A 17,060-nucleotide genomic window follows, 5' to 3' on the forward strand; every position below is an offset into this window, starting at 1 on the left:
GGACAGCAAAAGAACTTTCTTCTTCAGTCATTGGTTAAAGTGTCATTACTATCTTGAAGCCTCCTCTCCCCGGAAGCATAGTATAAAACTGGTGAGGCTTTCATAGCCACTTGTTGATGTATTGCCTGTTGGCTTCTGTCTCAGGATCTTTGTCGTGTGTGTGACAATTTTCTTTATGTTCTGCCAGCAGATCCTGGATTCCTATCCTGCAGCAGATTACCAATGCAGGTACCAAGGGGAAAACTACAGAGGTAATGACCAGGAGAAAGCTCACAGATGTTGGCGTAACAGGTACCTAAAAGTCCAGCCTGGGGCTCAACTTCTGACAACCACAAGCAATTGCCAGTGACCCTTTGACAATGCTCACCCCTTGTGCTGGCAAAGCATCAGGAAAATCATTAAGTAAATGTAAAATGAAGACCCCCAAGACAGTAGCCACCACGTAATATGTCAACAAGTGGCCATACAAGCCTCCACAATTCTGTGTGGTACTTCCATTCCTCTTACATTTAAAATAGCTATGCAAAAAGAAATAACAAGAACTACATTTAACAAATTTCATCCCATCGGTGGGCATGACTGCAGCAGTTAGCCGCAAGATTTAGCTTTCTGTTAGTATCAAAGACAGTGTTATAATTGGGTGCATGTCCAAATACGTATTTGTTATTCATAACAACTTACTGCATTTGTGCAATTCACGCTTACAGTAGCTTGGTTGCTATTGTTGTTTGGAAAGTGGATGTTGTGTCTGCAGTCTGTTTACCACTATGTGGCTTCTGATTTAAGTATTTTCTATACTTGGGTTTTTCTCTCGCTTCAAGGTAATGTTTCTTTTATTTTAATATGTATGAGAAGAATAACTGACAGATTCATGCAAATCTGGGCTGGAAGAAGAAGTTATTGAAAAAGAAAACCACAGCAGTGACTCTGAACAATCAACAGAGGTAACAGATAATCACATGGTTGAAGAGGGGTGACAACAAACAGATGATTACCACTTTTACATAGGAATATATGAAACTATTTGGATAAGTGAAGCACTTCCTCCTCCTCCTCCTCCTCCTCCTAAAACCAACACCAAAAGCAACCTAAAAGTTTTGCCAAGTTCACAAGCAAGTGCTGTAATTATGAAAAAAGAAATTGATATATTTTATCTATTTATTACTGATGCGATGATTGACAACACTGCGGGAAATACAAATCAATACATCCAGAATAGTACATGATCGGAAGTTCAATATTAAAGAGAATGAGACTGCATACACAATACAAAACCAGGGATAATGGCTTCTTGGGTGCATTGTATCTAATAGACATAAGGAAATGTGGGCACACGAATTGCTGTGGGATTCAGATGGCACAGGAATGATTGTTTTCTGAACTCTCTTCAGCTGTAAGTGCTTTCACTTTCAGCTTTGAGCTCTTAGGTTCGACAACTTGGGCACCCGGAATAAGAGAAAACAAAGTGAGAATCTAGTGTCTATTCAGGACTTCCATCACGAATTTGTCAACAACTGTCTAGCTCACTTTAGTGTCAGCTAGTTTGTCACTATTGAAGAGATGTTGCATCCTTTCAGAGGACCCCGTGAATTTGTACAGTATGTCTCTAATAAGCCTGCAAAGTATTGGATCAAGATTTATCCCTTGTATGATGCCAAAACATTTTATACCCTGAACTTTGAAATCTCTTGTGGCAAGTAAATGTCTGGTCCCTAGCTGGAGTCTAACAAGCCTGATGACATTGTACAGAGATTGGCAACACCAATTGGGAAAACAAACTGAAATCTTACGACTGACAATTACTACAGTAGCTACCCGCTGGCTGAAAATCTCCTAGGCACAGTATTGACTTTCTTGGGATCCAGGAAGAAAATTAAGAAAGAAATTTCTCCAGAAATCCATGAAAAGAATACCACAGAAGTCCAATCACGTCATTTCAGTTTTCAAGATGATTTTTGTTTGTCCTTGGCTGCTCCTAAAAAGAACAAAGCTGTAATTTTTTTTATGGACAATGCACAGTACAATAGATCAAGAGACTAAGAAGTCGATAGTGAATTTAGGCTACAATGCTACCTAAGGGGGAGCAGACACTGAGGATCAGATGCGCTCATCCTACAGCACTTCCAGATTTACGCAACAATGACTGCTTGCACTTTTTGACAGACAGCTAGATATTGCCAGGGTAAATGCAAAAATTATTTTCAAATTCAACAATCCTCATAATAAAGAAATAAGATGAATTTTTTGAAACATCTTGCTCTTGGCCTGATGGAAGAGCATTTAAATCAACGAGTGTTACTTCAAACAATTCCCAAGGACATTCATGTCTTCTTGACCAAGTATAAGCACGCAGAAGAGCAGACCATGAACCAGCAAAACCTGGAATTTGTTACATATGTGACAGGCATAAAAACAACAGAGCAAAAGCAGTATGCTGAAATGCAAGAAAAATGTATGCAAGAAACATAGTGTCACAAACACAAAGTGTATGCAGTGTGACAGTGAGCTGCAGATGGAAGCTAATTTATTCACAATTGTAAACAAGAGTTCTCAGTTTCATAATGTGTTCTCTTGTTACTTTCTTTTCACATAATTTAGTGCAATTAAGTTGTTATTTTTTAAAATAAGTGGGTGAGGGAGGGGGGGGGGGGGGCAAAGACTATTGGCAATTACAATGACAGACAGTTGTGAAGGCAAGAAATAAATAAAAGATTATTTTTATAGAGGCGAGTAAATTTGCATTTGTTCCTTTAAAATGCAGCTACTGATCATAATTATAAATATTATAATTCCTAATGTTAGAAATGTAACTAATTGTGGTGTAAAAGCAGCAAGATACCCATAGCTGAAGTTTGAAAGGCGCATCCACCAAAGGGTAAAATAAATCCCTTTGTCCTTGCCAGAGATAAATCACGCTCATTCTTGAGTCTAAGTGGCCTGCCTTCCTTTCCAACCTTCCCCAACCTATCCCTCCAACGTCCTTGGGATAGGAACTAATGGTTCTGAATGCTAGTAATAGTTTCACTTTTAAATATTTATCGGGAGTACTGTAATTTTGCATTCTGAAGGTAAGTACTGACCAGACATTTTTTCTCCGTGTGTGTTTGTAATTATTGCTTGTGACAATCAAAAAATTTTTATTCCTTATGATAGCAACAATAAAAATTTGTCATCTGTAACTAAATATCACAAATCCACATATGCACACAGGCACAAATTATTCTGAATTTCAAACAAGTACAAGCTGTGTACAGAACACACAATAAACACGAAAGAATGACTAAAGTCTCGTGTCTATATTCTTTACCTCCTCTCCCCCCCCCCCCCCCCCCCCCCCTCCACCAAATTACCACACTCCACACTTTGATTACATATTTCAAAATTGAGGATTAGTAATGAAAGTATTTAGGACCAATTAACAGGAAGGGTAGAACAGAACACAGGAACTTTATTAACTTTACATGACGTGCATGAGTACACTCCACTTTGACTGTAAGAGACATGTTAAAATTATTTCCAAGACTGGAGACTACGCCTGGTACCTGCATTTAAGCCTTCTAAGAATGTAGCCCAAATCTTGTGGATTTCCCTTGCCAATACAAGGCTCAATATCTCAACATGACAACTGCCGTGTAACTGACATATGGCAGATATAGTCATTTCAGTGCTTAAAAGTATATCTGACCATATATCGACCATTTTTTTTTAATTATTTATTTTAATATCGATGAAAAGTCAAGTAGCTGTCATGGCATCAAATGTATATTTTTTGTGTATCTTACAGGAGCTGTGCCAAAGCTGTGACATGGCCAAATACTTTCTTGTAAAGAAAGATTCAATTTTTAATCTCCAGAGATCTTTTAGGAACACTGAAATGTAATAGAGGGACCAGAAATGCAGCAGCTTGAGAAACATCTTATACAGATTAAAACAAAGGCAATGATACAAAGACACCTCTATCTATCAAGTGGGAAGTAATACGCCTCTCTTTCATTTTCTCTAGTTTAAGAAAAAATAAATAAATAAATAAATCATTGATTCCCTCAAGTCAGGATATTTCCAATCAGCCCATATTTTAGATAAATAAAATCAAGAATGACTGTAGATTCAGCACCCAAGTGTCACAATATGCTATAAAGTATTAAGTTTGGCCCACGAGCAGTATTATAAGCCACAGTATAGGCCTCGTCATTGTTTAGGTTTAAATTAATTCTTCCCCTCTTGTAGCTTCTTGGTAGGCCAGGACATCATAGAACTGGACTCCTGATAGATGTTTTGTCATGAAAGCACTATACCATGGTGCGAGATATTTCCATTAGTGTGACTTTCAGAATTGAATTTACCTATAGGCTTATGCTTTTCCCTGAGATGATCCTTGTAGATTCTCGTACCACAGTGATGAATGTCTACTATATGGTGCAATGATCCCTTCTTGCACTCTTTAACTGTCAGTAGGGCTTTTGCATTCACTAGCCAAAATGCTTCAAGATTCTCTGCAGGTGTCTGTACTTTAATCTTAACAGCACTGGCCACCAATACCATATTTCAGAATGACACTGAGGACCCTAGGGCAAATAATCAACTCTCACTTCGCTTAGACTCAAAAATCTAGAAATCTCTTAAGTCACTTCCAGAGTGGATTTTGAAGGTACCACTCTCCTCTACAGAACCTGGACTTACTGTAGACAGCCAAATTAGAGGTATTCCTATGTACTAAGCATCTATAATAATCTTCTGCAATACTGAAAAGGTATACAGCAGCACCACTTCATCTAAAAATTACACAAATAATGATTCGGTGCTCATCTCCCCATTCTTCTAGAGCCCTCCCACCTGAACGTTATTTTAGACACAAAGTCACGAATATTCTCTCCAACTTATTTCCTTACACTAATGGTATCCCTCAGGTGATCATTTTAAGCATAAGTTTATTTGTGATTGAAATCAACAGCTTTTCATCCACAGAGGAAACTCCTATGAATTGCTTCTTATATGTGAATGACTTTGCCATTTTCAAATCATCCTCTCATCAATCACAAATGACACTTTAAACAATGGAAAATCCAGGATTGAAAGTAACAATATTACGAAAAGGTAAATTGCCACTATAGTGGAGACGCTGAGTTGCAGATAGGCACAACAAAGAGACACTCACAATTAAGGCTTTCGGCCATTAAGGCTGCCCTTCGTCAACACCACACACACACACACACACACACACACACACACACACACACACACAAATGCAGTTTCATGCAACTGAAACCACACTGTGAACAGAAGCACCAGTGCATGATGGGAGTGGCGACTGGGTGGGGATAATGAGGAGGCTGGGGCAAAGAGGGGGAGGGATAGTACAGTGGGGATGGTGGACAGTGAAGTGCTGCAGGTTAAACGGAGGGCAGGGAAGAAGTGGGGAGGGGAGGGGAGGGAGGGAGTAGTGGAAAAGAGAGAAATAAAAAGACTGGGGGTGATGGTGAAATGACAGCTGCGTAGTGCTGTAATAGGAGCAGGGAAGGGTCTGATTGGGTGAGCACAGTGACTAACAAAGATTGAGGCCAAGAGGGTTATAGGAACGTAGGATGTACTGCAGGGAAAGTTCCCACCTGCACAGTTCAGAAAAGCTGGTGTTGGTGGGAAGGATCCATATGGCACAGGCTGTGAAGCAGTCATTGAAATGAGAGATATCATGTTTGGCAGCGTGTTCAGCTGCATGGTGGTCCACTTGTTTCTTGGCCACAGTTTGTGAGTAGCAACTCATGCAGATAGACATCTTGTTCATTGTCATGCCTACATAGAATGCAGCACAGTGGTTGCAGCTTAGCTTGTTTAGCTTTTAGATCATGTCACTGGCTTCACAGGCAAGGTAGCCCTGCCTTTGATGGGATAGATGCTGTTAGTGACCAAAATGGAGTAGGTGGTGGTGGGAGGATGTCCAGGACAGGTCTTGTGTCTAGGTATATTGCAGGAGTATCAGCCATGAGGTAAGGGATTGGGAGCAGGGGTTGTGTTAGGATGGATGAGTATATTGTGCAGGTTCGGTGGATGGCGAAATACCACTGTGGGAGGGCTGGGAAGGATAGTGGGCGGGACACTTTAAATAAGAAAGGTTTGCTAGAACAAGTTTAATTTCTATCCTGAAAAATAGTAAACATTTATTTTAATTGTGCTCTCCCTTTTTCATTCACCAAGGCTAAGGTTTTGGGATATTGCTTTATGATTTAAGCATTTTGTGATTTTCTTGCCCTTCTTATTTGATAAGAAACTGTCCTGGCTGCTGCGTTCAAGATTGTATTTTCTGTGACTCGCCAGGACTATGTATTAAAAATGCTGGAATCCATAAACCTTATAGGACAAGCCCTATTCCGAACTTACCTGCAGAAGCAGACTCCTTGTGGTCAAATAAGTATTCAAGCTCCAGAAGTTTCTTATCACTGGTCTTCCCAGCAACAATTAACTTCCTAACAACAACCTTACAGAAGTCACCCCCAAGTGACAAAACCATTCAGTATAAGAGAAATGTAGCATTTAACAGACCTAAGTGTATCTGGGCAGTAAAATAACTGATGACTGCTGAAGTAGGGAAGGTATAAAATGCAGACTGGCAATAGCACGAAATGTATTACTGAGGATCAGGAATCTCTTTAACATCTAATATAAATTTAAGTATAAACAGCCTGTATTCCCAAGGCATATTGAGTCTCACCTTTATCTATGATAATGATGTAGGCCAAAGCAGTGAATCAAAATTTGTACCAGCATTGAGATTCAAGCCTGAGTCTCCTGCTTACTATGCAGATGTACTGTCTGTTTTGTCATACTGGTACTACACATACAACAGTTGCATGGACTATCCTAGTATGTGTCCCTCATCAATACAAATTCCAACTTATGCCTCAGCCCATTGCTATTCCCCTTCTTAACTCACAAACATCCTAAGGTACTCTGTGCAGCTGTGGTATCTGTAGAGCCAGTATGGCGTAATGGATAGTGTATCTGCCTAGCAAGCAGGAGACCCAGGTTTGAATTCTGGTGCTGGTATACATTTTCATTCATTGCTTTGGCCTACATCATTACCATAGATAAATTTAAGTATTAGGAAGGCTTTTCCGAAGGTGTTTCCCTGGAGTGTAGCCCTGTACAGAAGTGAAATATGGACAACAGCAAGTTCAGATAAGAATAGAATAGAATGTGGTTCTGTAGACAAATGCTGAAGGTTAGATGGGTAGACTGAGTAACGACTGAGATTGAGTTGGCACCGAATCTGAACTGTGGGTGGTGGGGGAAGGGGGGGGGGGGGGGGGGGGGGAATATGGCACAACTTCACTAAAAGAACGAATTGGTTGATAGGACACATCCTGAGGCCATTAGGAATAGTCAGTTTAGTAATGGAAAGAAGTGTGGAAGATGAGAATTGTAGAGGGATGCCAAGTCTTACATTCACTATGTAAGTTCAAACAGATGTAGGTTGCAATTGTTATGCAGACATGAAGAGGCCTTACAAGATCAACCAGCACAGTGAAGTGCATCAAACCAGTCTGCACTGAAGACTGGAACAAAAACAACAATGTATGTGTGATATTAACATACAAAAGCAGGGTAGGGTCAGAGTGTCACCATCGTTGTTGATGCCAAGGAGATTTGTAAACTTAACTGTTTGCATCCAACTTTTCACTCAAGACTATTTTTTAAGGACATATTTTTTAACTTTTTAAATATGCTGCTGGATCTTAGCCTAATATGTACTGTTGAGTACAAACAGGGACACACTATTAGCTGTTCCATCTCCCCACCCCCAAGAGCATGTCTTCCCAATGAGTTTAATATATTCCATGCTGAACCCTACGTGATTCTGAGAGCTGTGGACCAGACGAGGCATGATCAGGGGCCAACATTCCTGATGTGCTCCAATTACTTCAGTGCTTTGCTCACCATGGAGGATATGTATACAGCAGATAAAACACTCCAAAACATTCAGGATGCACTTCTCCAGTTGCAAAGGCTCTGTGGGGAACGAGGACAGGTGGGAATTCACGGGAATGAGGCAGCCGGTAGAATGTGCTACTGAAGCCTACCTACTAAGCTTATTAGAATAGAGCAACCAGATTAACATATACACAAAACAATAAACATTAAATATAATAAATACTACAAGATTTCTCACTACAAAATACCCTCAGAGTGCCACAATGTCATTGCTAGGAGGACTAGTAAACCTGCTCAACACACTTTCAAATTGGGCAAAGCCTCTTTACACAAGACTTCCTTCTCTGCCATGAAGACCCCCCTCTTGTGTGATCCTTGTGACATACTATATTCCATACGGTGAGAGAAGAGCTCCGACAGTTGACACGGCCTTGGTGCACGTGCTTCATGCACCCACAATGGCCAATCAGATTGTGAACTTTAGTTCACGTTACTGAGGCAATGCCCAGTGTTGCCGTAGTGCTGGGTGACCGCTGCTTTCAGTCAGTTGTGCCACATGCTATGTTCAGGTTTGTGTGTAGACGTGTGCATTCTGCTACTTCTAAGAGTTTCTTGCCTTGTGTACAAGAGGTAAAGTAAGTATAAGTGGAAAATGGCTGCCTGTAGAGCAGAGCAGAAGGCTTTTCAGAAAGGAGTAATGCTGAAATCCAAAGCACATACTTTGAAAGGGAAAGGGACCTTTGATATCAGTGAGTAAAATGGTTGACAGAGTGGCAGAAGCATTGAACATCTGTACAGCGACAGTATAAGAATCACAAATGATAAAGAGGCTGCCAATTCAGCTGCGAGCCCTGTTACTGTGACGCCTGGAAAGTCAAGGAAGAGATTGTGTCGTGCGGCTGAAACAGACAACTTTGACAATAGTGCTATCAGGCAACACACATACGTGTACTACAGCAGGAAGGAGTATCCGACACTTTAAAAGTTGATGGCATCACTGTCGGACAGTGGTTTGTTCACAGGCAGAATGACAAGTCCTTCCATTGTTTTGATAAAAAATTGGCTTCCGTTGGAAAAAGTTCTCAGGACAAAAGGTATTAATGGAGCGCAATGACATTGTAGCATGAAGATGTCGTTTCCTGTGCGAGATGTTAGCAGTGAAACCGGAAAATGTAATATGGGTTGATGAAACATGGGTCAACGTGTATCATGCACACTCCGCTGCATGGACAGACAACACACGCCATGGAACTATGAGTGTGCCAACTGGTAAGGAAGGGCGACTAATTATAGGTCATGCTAGCTCTATGAACGGTTTTGTGCTCAATGCTATGATGATGTTCCAGTTAAAAAAAAAAAAGTCTACTACCACGAGGAGATGAATGCAGATACATTCAAAGACTGGTTCATTACCCGTTTGCTACCAAACATCAGTCCTGGTAGTGTTTTTGTAATGTACAATGCACTGTACCATTCAGTACAATTAAATACAGCACCAACGGCCTCTGCAAGGAGAGAGAATATAGTCAGCTGGTTGAAAGATAGTAAAATAGGCTTTGAACAGAATATGCAGAAAGCACAATGTCTGGAATTAGTGAAATGATACAAGCCATGGAAGAGGCATTATGTGATTGATATACTAGCAGAGAACCACGGCCACAAAGTTATACGTCTTCCACCGTACCACTGCCGTTACAGCATAACTGAACACATATGGGCTCAAATAAAAGCAGATGTCGTGGAGCAAAACAAAACCTTGAGACACACAGAGGGCTGGTAAATGAAGCTGTCATACGAATAACGCCAGAAAATTGGAAGAACGTCGTGAACCACGTGTGGAAAAAGTTTACAAGATCAAACATAGAAGAAAGTGTAGGAGAAGAATCGGTTCATAATACTGTAATTTCTTTATCAGACGATGAGGACAGCAGCAGTGAAGATACCAAAGACTATGTCGTCGTGACAAGAGATGACCAATCGGATGACGATTATCTTGGGGTTTCCGTTCTCCCCCACAAAAAACAGAGGTAACATCCTTATTCAATATTTTACACGTAACATTTGTGCAATTTGCTTTACCTTGTTAATGTTGAAAATCTGATTGTGTATAATTTTTATTTTACCATAGACATGGTAATTTTTTTATGACGTTAACGCCGTTTGACGGTAATAATTGTATTTTACAGTTATACGATCCAGAATTCAGCCATAGGCCAGTTCGAAGTACAGTAACTTATTTTATGCCAAAAGATATCAGACTGGTATGAAATTCAGTAAAATCTGAAATGTATAACAACAAAATAAAAATTGTTTCAGTCAAATGGCTGCAACATCATTAAAGAAAATATTTACGTGTGTGTTTATGTAAGTTGACAAACACCGGTAGTGCATGTTGAAAAATATTCCATCAAGGAATACATTGGTTAGCAAAATGCTGCCCCTACAGGAATGCTGCAATGAATGACGTGGCATTGTTAAGCTCTGAAGGAGCTGAGTGTTACCACGGGTCGAAGTGTGGGATGGAAACGTCTGTCAGCCAGCTCCCCTGCCGCTGGCTCACTGCCCGTCCAAGTCGAATACTGGCAACTGCACTGCCAGCTGTCAGAGCTGGTCTCTTGACGTATAGAGTATAGCTACTGAGTGTACCTGATATCATGACAAAAGGGCAGAAGCTGTTTTGTTAGCAGATACGCCCCCAATTTGAAGTGATGGTGAGATGAATGCGAGCCTTGTTTTAAGATTTTGTGTTGTGCCTGAGCTTCTTCACAAACTATTACAAAAGATACTTTAATATGTGCAGAGGATGGTTAGCCCATCCAGTTAATATATGCATCATCAGTAAACCAACAGTTGCCAACTCACAGCCATGCCTTTTTTGATCTGGTAGCCATATTTTTACAGTATGTCTTAAGACAGACTGTGTTAACACTTTTTGGTTTTCTACACTTGAGTGTGACAGTACAAGGAAAAAGTGGGAGATGGCAAATTTAATCTTGCCTATTTTCTGCCCTGTCTGCAATTTTACATATATTAACCACATTCATTTCTGAAGACTTGTAAGGACTTTTATAACCACAATGTTGAGCTCATTAAACAAACAAACAAACAACAACACAACAAATGTGGAACATTAAGCATCAAAGCCGTATACTTACACTGGTGCATTTCCTTGTCTCCCGCCAAATGCTCCCCACCCAACTCCTGATAGATTCACAATGAAATCTTGAATTAGGTGCTCTATGGGTTCCAACTGACGAGTTCTAAACCTAAAATGTAAAAGAGCACATTAGCAATTTGAAAACTGAAGTACTACTTGAACAGAGACGGAAAACTTGCATACCAACTTTAACAGAATTAACTGGTGCTGGGTTCACAACCAGACTATCAGAATTGCTCCAGTAATTCTTGTTACAAAATTAGTATGCAAATGCTACTCTTCTGGCTTATATAGTACAGAAAGTTTATTCGGAATAATAAAACTAGTATATGAAAGACACAACGTAAACATAGCCAGATTATATCAGGAAACATGAAAATAATCAAAACTTAAGCACCGAACTTTATTCATGCTAGAGACACCAGCTGTATTAAACTAAATAACATGGGGGATTTAAAATCATGTAACTGAAAGATAAATTTTATGTTTAAATGGGAAAGTTATTAACATAATACATTAATTTGTCCAGAAAAAGAGTAAAAAAAAAAAAAAAAAAATGAGACCCCAAATCAAGCAAATAGATCCAGCAGTTGAGATGTGAAACCAATGATAAAAATATTGCTGGAGTCTACGAAATAGACATTTGCAAAACATGAAATCACAATCAAGATAAATATAGACTCAATGCAGATGGAATCTGTTTATCAGTTACACCTTTGTAATAATGATAGAATTAGTATATTTATTTGTATATAATTTTTACCTTGTAAATTTATTATAAGGAACTAGGCAAAATTGATTTCCGCCTGTTTATCAAAAACATGTCCTCTTGAAAATACTTTGAGGTCTGGCCTGCTCACTGAGCGGATTTTTAAAGAGCTGCGGTACTTTGACCGTGCAAAGGTAGCATAATCATTAGTCTCTTAATTAGTGGCTGGAATGAATGGCTTGACGAGAAATCAACTGTCTCTTAATAAATTTTTGAATTTAACTTTTGAGTCAAAAGGCTTAAATTCTTCTTTAGGACGAGAAGACCCTATAGAGCTTAACATTTTACTTTTATATAGTTTTTTGTTTGTCTTTCTATATTTAATGATGATGTTTTGTTGGGGTGACATGAAGAATAAACAAACTCTTCATTATTATATCATTTATTTATGTTTGCTGTTTTGATCCATAATTTATGATCATAAGATTAAGTTACCTTAGGGATAACAGCGTAATTGTTTTTGAGAGCTCATATCGACAAAGCAGATTGCGACCTCGATGTTGGATTAAGAAAAATTTTGGGTGCAGGAGCCCAGTAATTAGGTCTGTCCGACCTTTAAATTCTTACATGATATGAGTTCAGACCGGCGTGAGCCAGGTCGGTTTCTATCCTAAGATTATTAATTCATATTAGTACGAAAGGACCATATGGTTGAAATATTTTTGTATTGTATTGATTAATATTAATTAGATTACTATTTTGACAGATTAATGTGTTGAATTTAGAATTCATTTATGTAGATTTTTTCTACAAATAGTATTGATACTTTAGGATTTATTTATGTTTATTTTGAATTTTCTTTTATTAGTTATTTGTGTTTTAATTAGTGTTGCTTTTTTAACTTTATTAGAGCGTAAGGTTTTAGGTTATATCCAAATTCGAAAGGGTCCAAATAAAATAGGATTTGTAGGAATTCCACAACCCTTTAGTGATGCTATTAAGTTAATTTGTAAGGAGCAGCCAATTCCTATTATATCTAATTATTTACTTTATTATTTTTCTCCTGTTTTTAATTTAATAATTTCCTTGGCTATTTGAGTAATTTTCCCTTACTTAACTTATATATGTCCATTTTCTTATGGATTTTTGTTTTTTTTTATGTTGTACTAGATTAGGTGTTTATACCGTTATAATTGCTGGTTGGTCTTCTAATTCAAATTATTCTTTATTAGGTTCTCTTCGGTCTGTTGCTCAAACAATTTCATATGAAGTTAGTTTGGCTTTAATTTTATTATCTTTAATTATTTTAATTGGTAGTTTTAACATGTTTGTTTTTATAAATTATCAGCTTTATTGTTGATTTATTATTATTTCTTTTCCTTTAGCTTTAGCTTGTTTTGCTTCTTGTTTAGCTGAGACTAACCGTACTCCTTTTGACTTTGCCGAAGGTGAATCTGAGTTAGCTTCAGGTTTTAATATTGAATATGGTGCAGGCGGATTTATTTTAATTTTTTTAGCTGAGTATACTAGAATTGTTTTTATAAGAATATTATTAGCTTTAATTTTTTAGGCGGTGATTTTTATTCTTTTATATTTTTTATGAAGCTTGCTGTTATGTCCTTTAGTTTTATTTGAGTTCGGGGTTCATTACCATGTTTTCATTCTGATAAGTTAATGTACTTAGCTTGAAAAATTTTTTTAACCTTTATCTTTGAATTTTTTTTTATTTTCTTTGTTGGTTTCAAGATTTTATTTATCTCATTTATTTAGTGAAATTTTTTAAGAAAAGTTAATAGAAGAGTTAAACTTCTAGTTTTATGTTTTCAAAACATATGCTTTTCATAAGCTAATTAACTTATTATTCCTTAATTAGTTTATCTCATGCGTTTGCAACATGGACATTAATTAAGAAGTATGTAAAGTAGATAATTGTTAAGATTTGTCCTGTTATAATATAAGGTTCTTCAACAGGTCGTTTACCAATTCATGTTAATAAGCATACAACTACTACTATAATTCAGAATAAAATCTGATTAATAGGATAGAATTGAATACCTCGGAATAGTGTTTTATTATAAAATGGTAAAATTATTAAGATTCTAATTGATAGGAATAATGCAACAACACCTCGTAACTTATTAGGAATTGATCGTAGAATTGCATATGCGAATAAGAAATATCATTCTGGTTGAATATGAACGGGGGTTACTAACGGGTTAGCAGGTACAAAATTATCTGGATCTCCTAGGAGGTAAGGATTAATCAAGCACAGTATGATAAATAATGAGGTTATTAATACAAATGTGATAGAATCCTTGAAAGTAAACTATGGGTGAAATGGAATTTTTTCGATATCTCCATTTAGGCCTAAGGGGTTATTAGACCCTGTTTGGTGAAGAAAGAATAAATGAATTGCTGCCATTGCAGCAATAATAAATGGTAGTACTAAATGGAATGTAAAGAATCGATTTAATGTTGCGTTATCAACAGCAAACCCTCCCCAAATTCATTGAACTAAATCTGTTCCTAAATATGGAATTGCTGATAATAGATTAGTAATTACTGTCGCACCTCAAAATGATATTTGACCTCAAGGTAAAACGTATCCTATAAATGCAGTTGCTATAACTAAGAATAGAATTACTGTACCAATTATTCAGGTGTGTATGTATATGTAAGATCCATAGTAAATTCCTAGTCCTACATGCAAATAAATACAAATAAAAAATATAGAAGCTCCATTTGCATGTAAGGTTCGAATAATTCAACCATTATTTACGTCTCGGCAGATGTGTACAACACTACTAACCGCTATTTCAATATTTGATGTATAATGTATAGCTAAAAATAGTCCAGTTACAATTTGAATTACCAAACATAACCCTAGTAGGGACCCAAAATTTCATCAAAATGAAATATTTGTTGGTGCAGGTAAATCAACTAAAGAGTTATTAATGATTTTAATTAGGATGTCTTAATCGTAAGGGTTTATTCATTAGTAAATTATCTTATTTTACAAATAGGCCCCTGGTTAATATTAGTGATTTTAACAGCTGCTAATTGTGCTAAAAATAAATAAATTATTATTATTATTATTATTATTATTGTGATAATGAATGTTGGTCTATTATATAGTTTTTCTAAAGATATTATTATTTCTTGATAATTGATTGAATTATCAATATTTATAGTTTCAGTATTCTTGAAAAAGTCTATAAATATTGTTATATCTAAAATAATTAATGTTGATATAATAAATACTCATATTGTTAAGGTAATAATTATGGTAATTGATTTAGGTTGAAATATTTCGTTTGATGCAATTCTCGTAATATAAATAAATAGAACTAATATACCACCAAGAAACGTTAAAAATAAAATATATGATAATCAATATCTTTCCATTATTGTTCCTGTTATTAGTCCAACTAGAAAAGTTTGTAGGATAATGAAAAGCATTATTGATATTGGGTGTCTTAATTTAATAAAATTAATATTTATTACGTTTGATAGTGATATAATTATTATTCTGATCATTTCAGGGGTTAGTTTATTTAAAATATTGGTTTTGGGGACCGATGATGGAAGCTTTTCCACCTCTGAAGCTAGAGGACAAATGTAAGGATGTAGAGGCCTATCTCACTAGGGGTAAGATAGATACTGCCTACAGGAAAATTAAAGAGACCTTTGGAGATAAGAGAACGACTTGTATGAATATCAAGAGCTCAGATGGAAACCCAGTTCTAAGCAAAGAAGGGAAAGCAGAAAGATGGAAGGAGTATATAGAGGATCTATACAAGGGCAATATTATGGAAATGGAAGAGGATGTAGATGAAGATGAAATGGGAGATATGATACTGCATAAAGAGTTTGACAGAGCACTGAAAGACCTGAGTCGAAACAAGGCCCCAGGAGTAGACAACATTCCATTAGAACTACTGACAGCCTTGGGAGAGCCAGACCTGACAAAACTCTACCGTCTGGTGAGCAAGATGTATGAGACAGGCGAAATACCCTCAGACTTCGAGAAGAATATAATAATTCCAATTCCAAAGAAAGCATGTGACGGATGTGAAAATTACCGAACTATCAGTTTAATAAGTCACAGCTGCAAAATACTAACACGAATTCTTTACAGACGAATGGAAAAACTGGTAGAAGCCAACCTCGGGGAAGATCATTTTGGATTCCGTAGAAACACTGGAACACGTGAGGCAATACTGACCTTACGACTTATCTTAGAAGAAAGATTAAGGAAAGGCAAACCTACATTTCTAGCATTTGTAGACTTACAGAAAGCTTTTGACAATGTTGACTGGAATACTCTCTTTCAAATTCTATAGGTGGCAGGGGTAAAATACAGGGAGCGAAAGGCTATTTACAATTTGTACAGAAACCAGATGTCAGTTATAAGAGTCGAGGGACATGAAAGGGAAGCAGTGGTTGGGAAGGGAGTGAGACAGGGTTGTAGCCTCTCCCCGATGTTGTTAAATCTGTATATTGAGCAAGCAGTGAAGGAAACAAAAGAAAAATTCGGAGTAGGTATTAAAATTCATGGAGAAGAAATAAAAACTTTGAGGTTCGCCAATGACATTGTAATTCTGTCAGAGACAGCAAAGGACTTGGAAGAGCAGTTGAATGGAATGGACAGTGTCTTGAAAGGAGGATATAACATGAACATCAACAAAAGCAAAACGAGGATAATGGAATGTAGTCAAATTAAGTCGGGTGATGCTGAGGGAATTAGATTAGGAAATGAGACACTTAAAGTAGTAAAGGAGTTTTGCTATTTGGGGAGCAAAATAACTGATGATGGTCGAAGTAGAGAGGATATAAAATGTAGACTGGCAATGGCAAGGAAAGTGTTTCTGAAGAAGAGAAATTTGTTAACATCGAGTATAGATTTAAGTGTCAGGAAGTCATTTCTGTAAGTATTTGTATGGAGTGTAGCCATGTATGGAAGTGAAACATGGCCAATAAATAGTTTGGGCAAGAAGAGAATAGAAGCTTTCAAAATGTGGCGCTATAGAAGAATGCTGAAGATTAGATGGGTAGATCACATAACTAATGAGGAAGTATTGAATAGGATTGGGGAGAAGAGAAGTTTGTGGCGCAACTTTACCAAAAGAAGGGATCCGTTGGTAGGACATGTTCTGAGGCATCAAGGGATCACCAATTTAGTATTGGAGGGTAAAAATCGTAGAGGGAGACCAAGAGATGAATACACTAAGCAGATTCAGAAGGATATAGGTTGCAGTAGGTACTGGG

General features: G+C 37.3%; 1 protein-coding gene across 1 annotated transcript in view; it reads right to left on the reverse strand.

Moving 5' to 3' along the window:
- Positions 1–17,060, reverse strand: part of LOC124623189 (E3 ubiquitin-protein ligase Iruka-like) — a 150,256-nt gene that overhangs the window by 51,658 nt on the left and 81,538 nt on the right. The window contains exon 4 of the mRNA XM_047148995.1: positions 11,082–11,192. Coding sequence (XP_047004951.1) covers positions 11,082–11,192 — 111 coding nt within the window. The remainder of the gene's footprint in view (positions 1–11,081; positions 11,193–17,060) is intronic.

Source organism: Schistocerca americana, chromosome 7, assembly GCF_021461395.2.
Source record: "Schistocerca americana isolate TAMUIC-IGC-003095 chromosome 7, iqSchAmer2.1, whole genome shotgun sequence".
Taxonomy (NCBI): domain Eukaryota; kingdom Metazoa; phylum Arthropoda; class Insecta; order Orthoptera; family Acrididae; genus Schistocerca; species Schistocerca americana.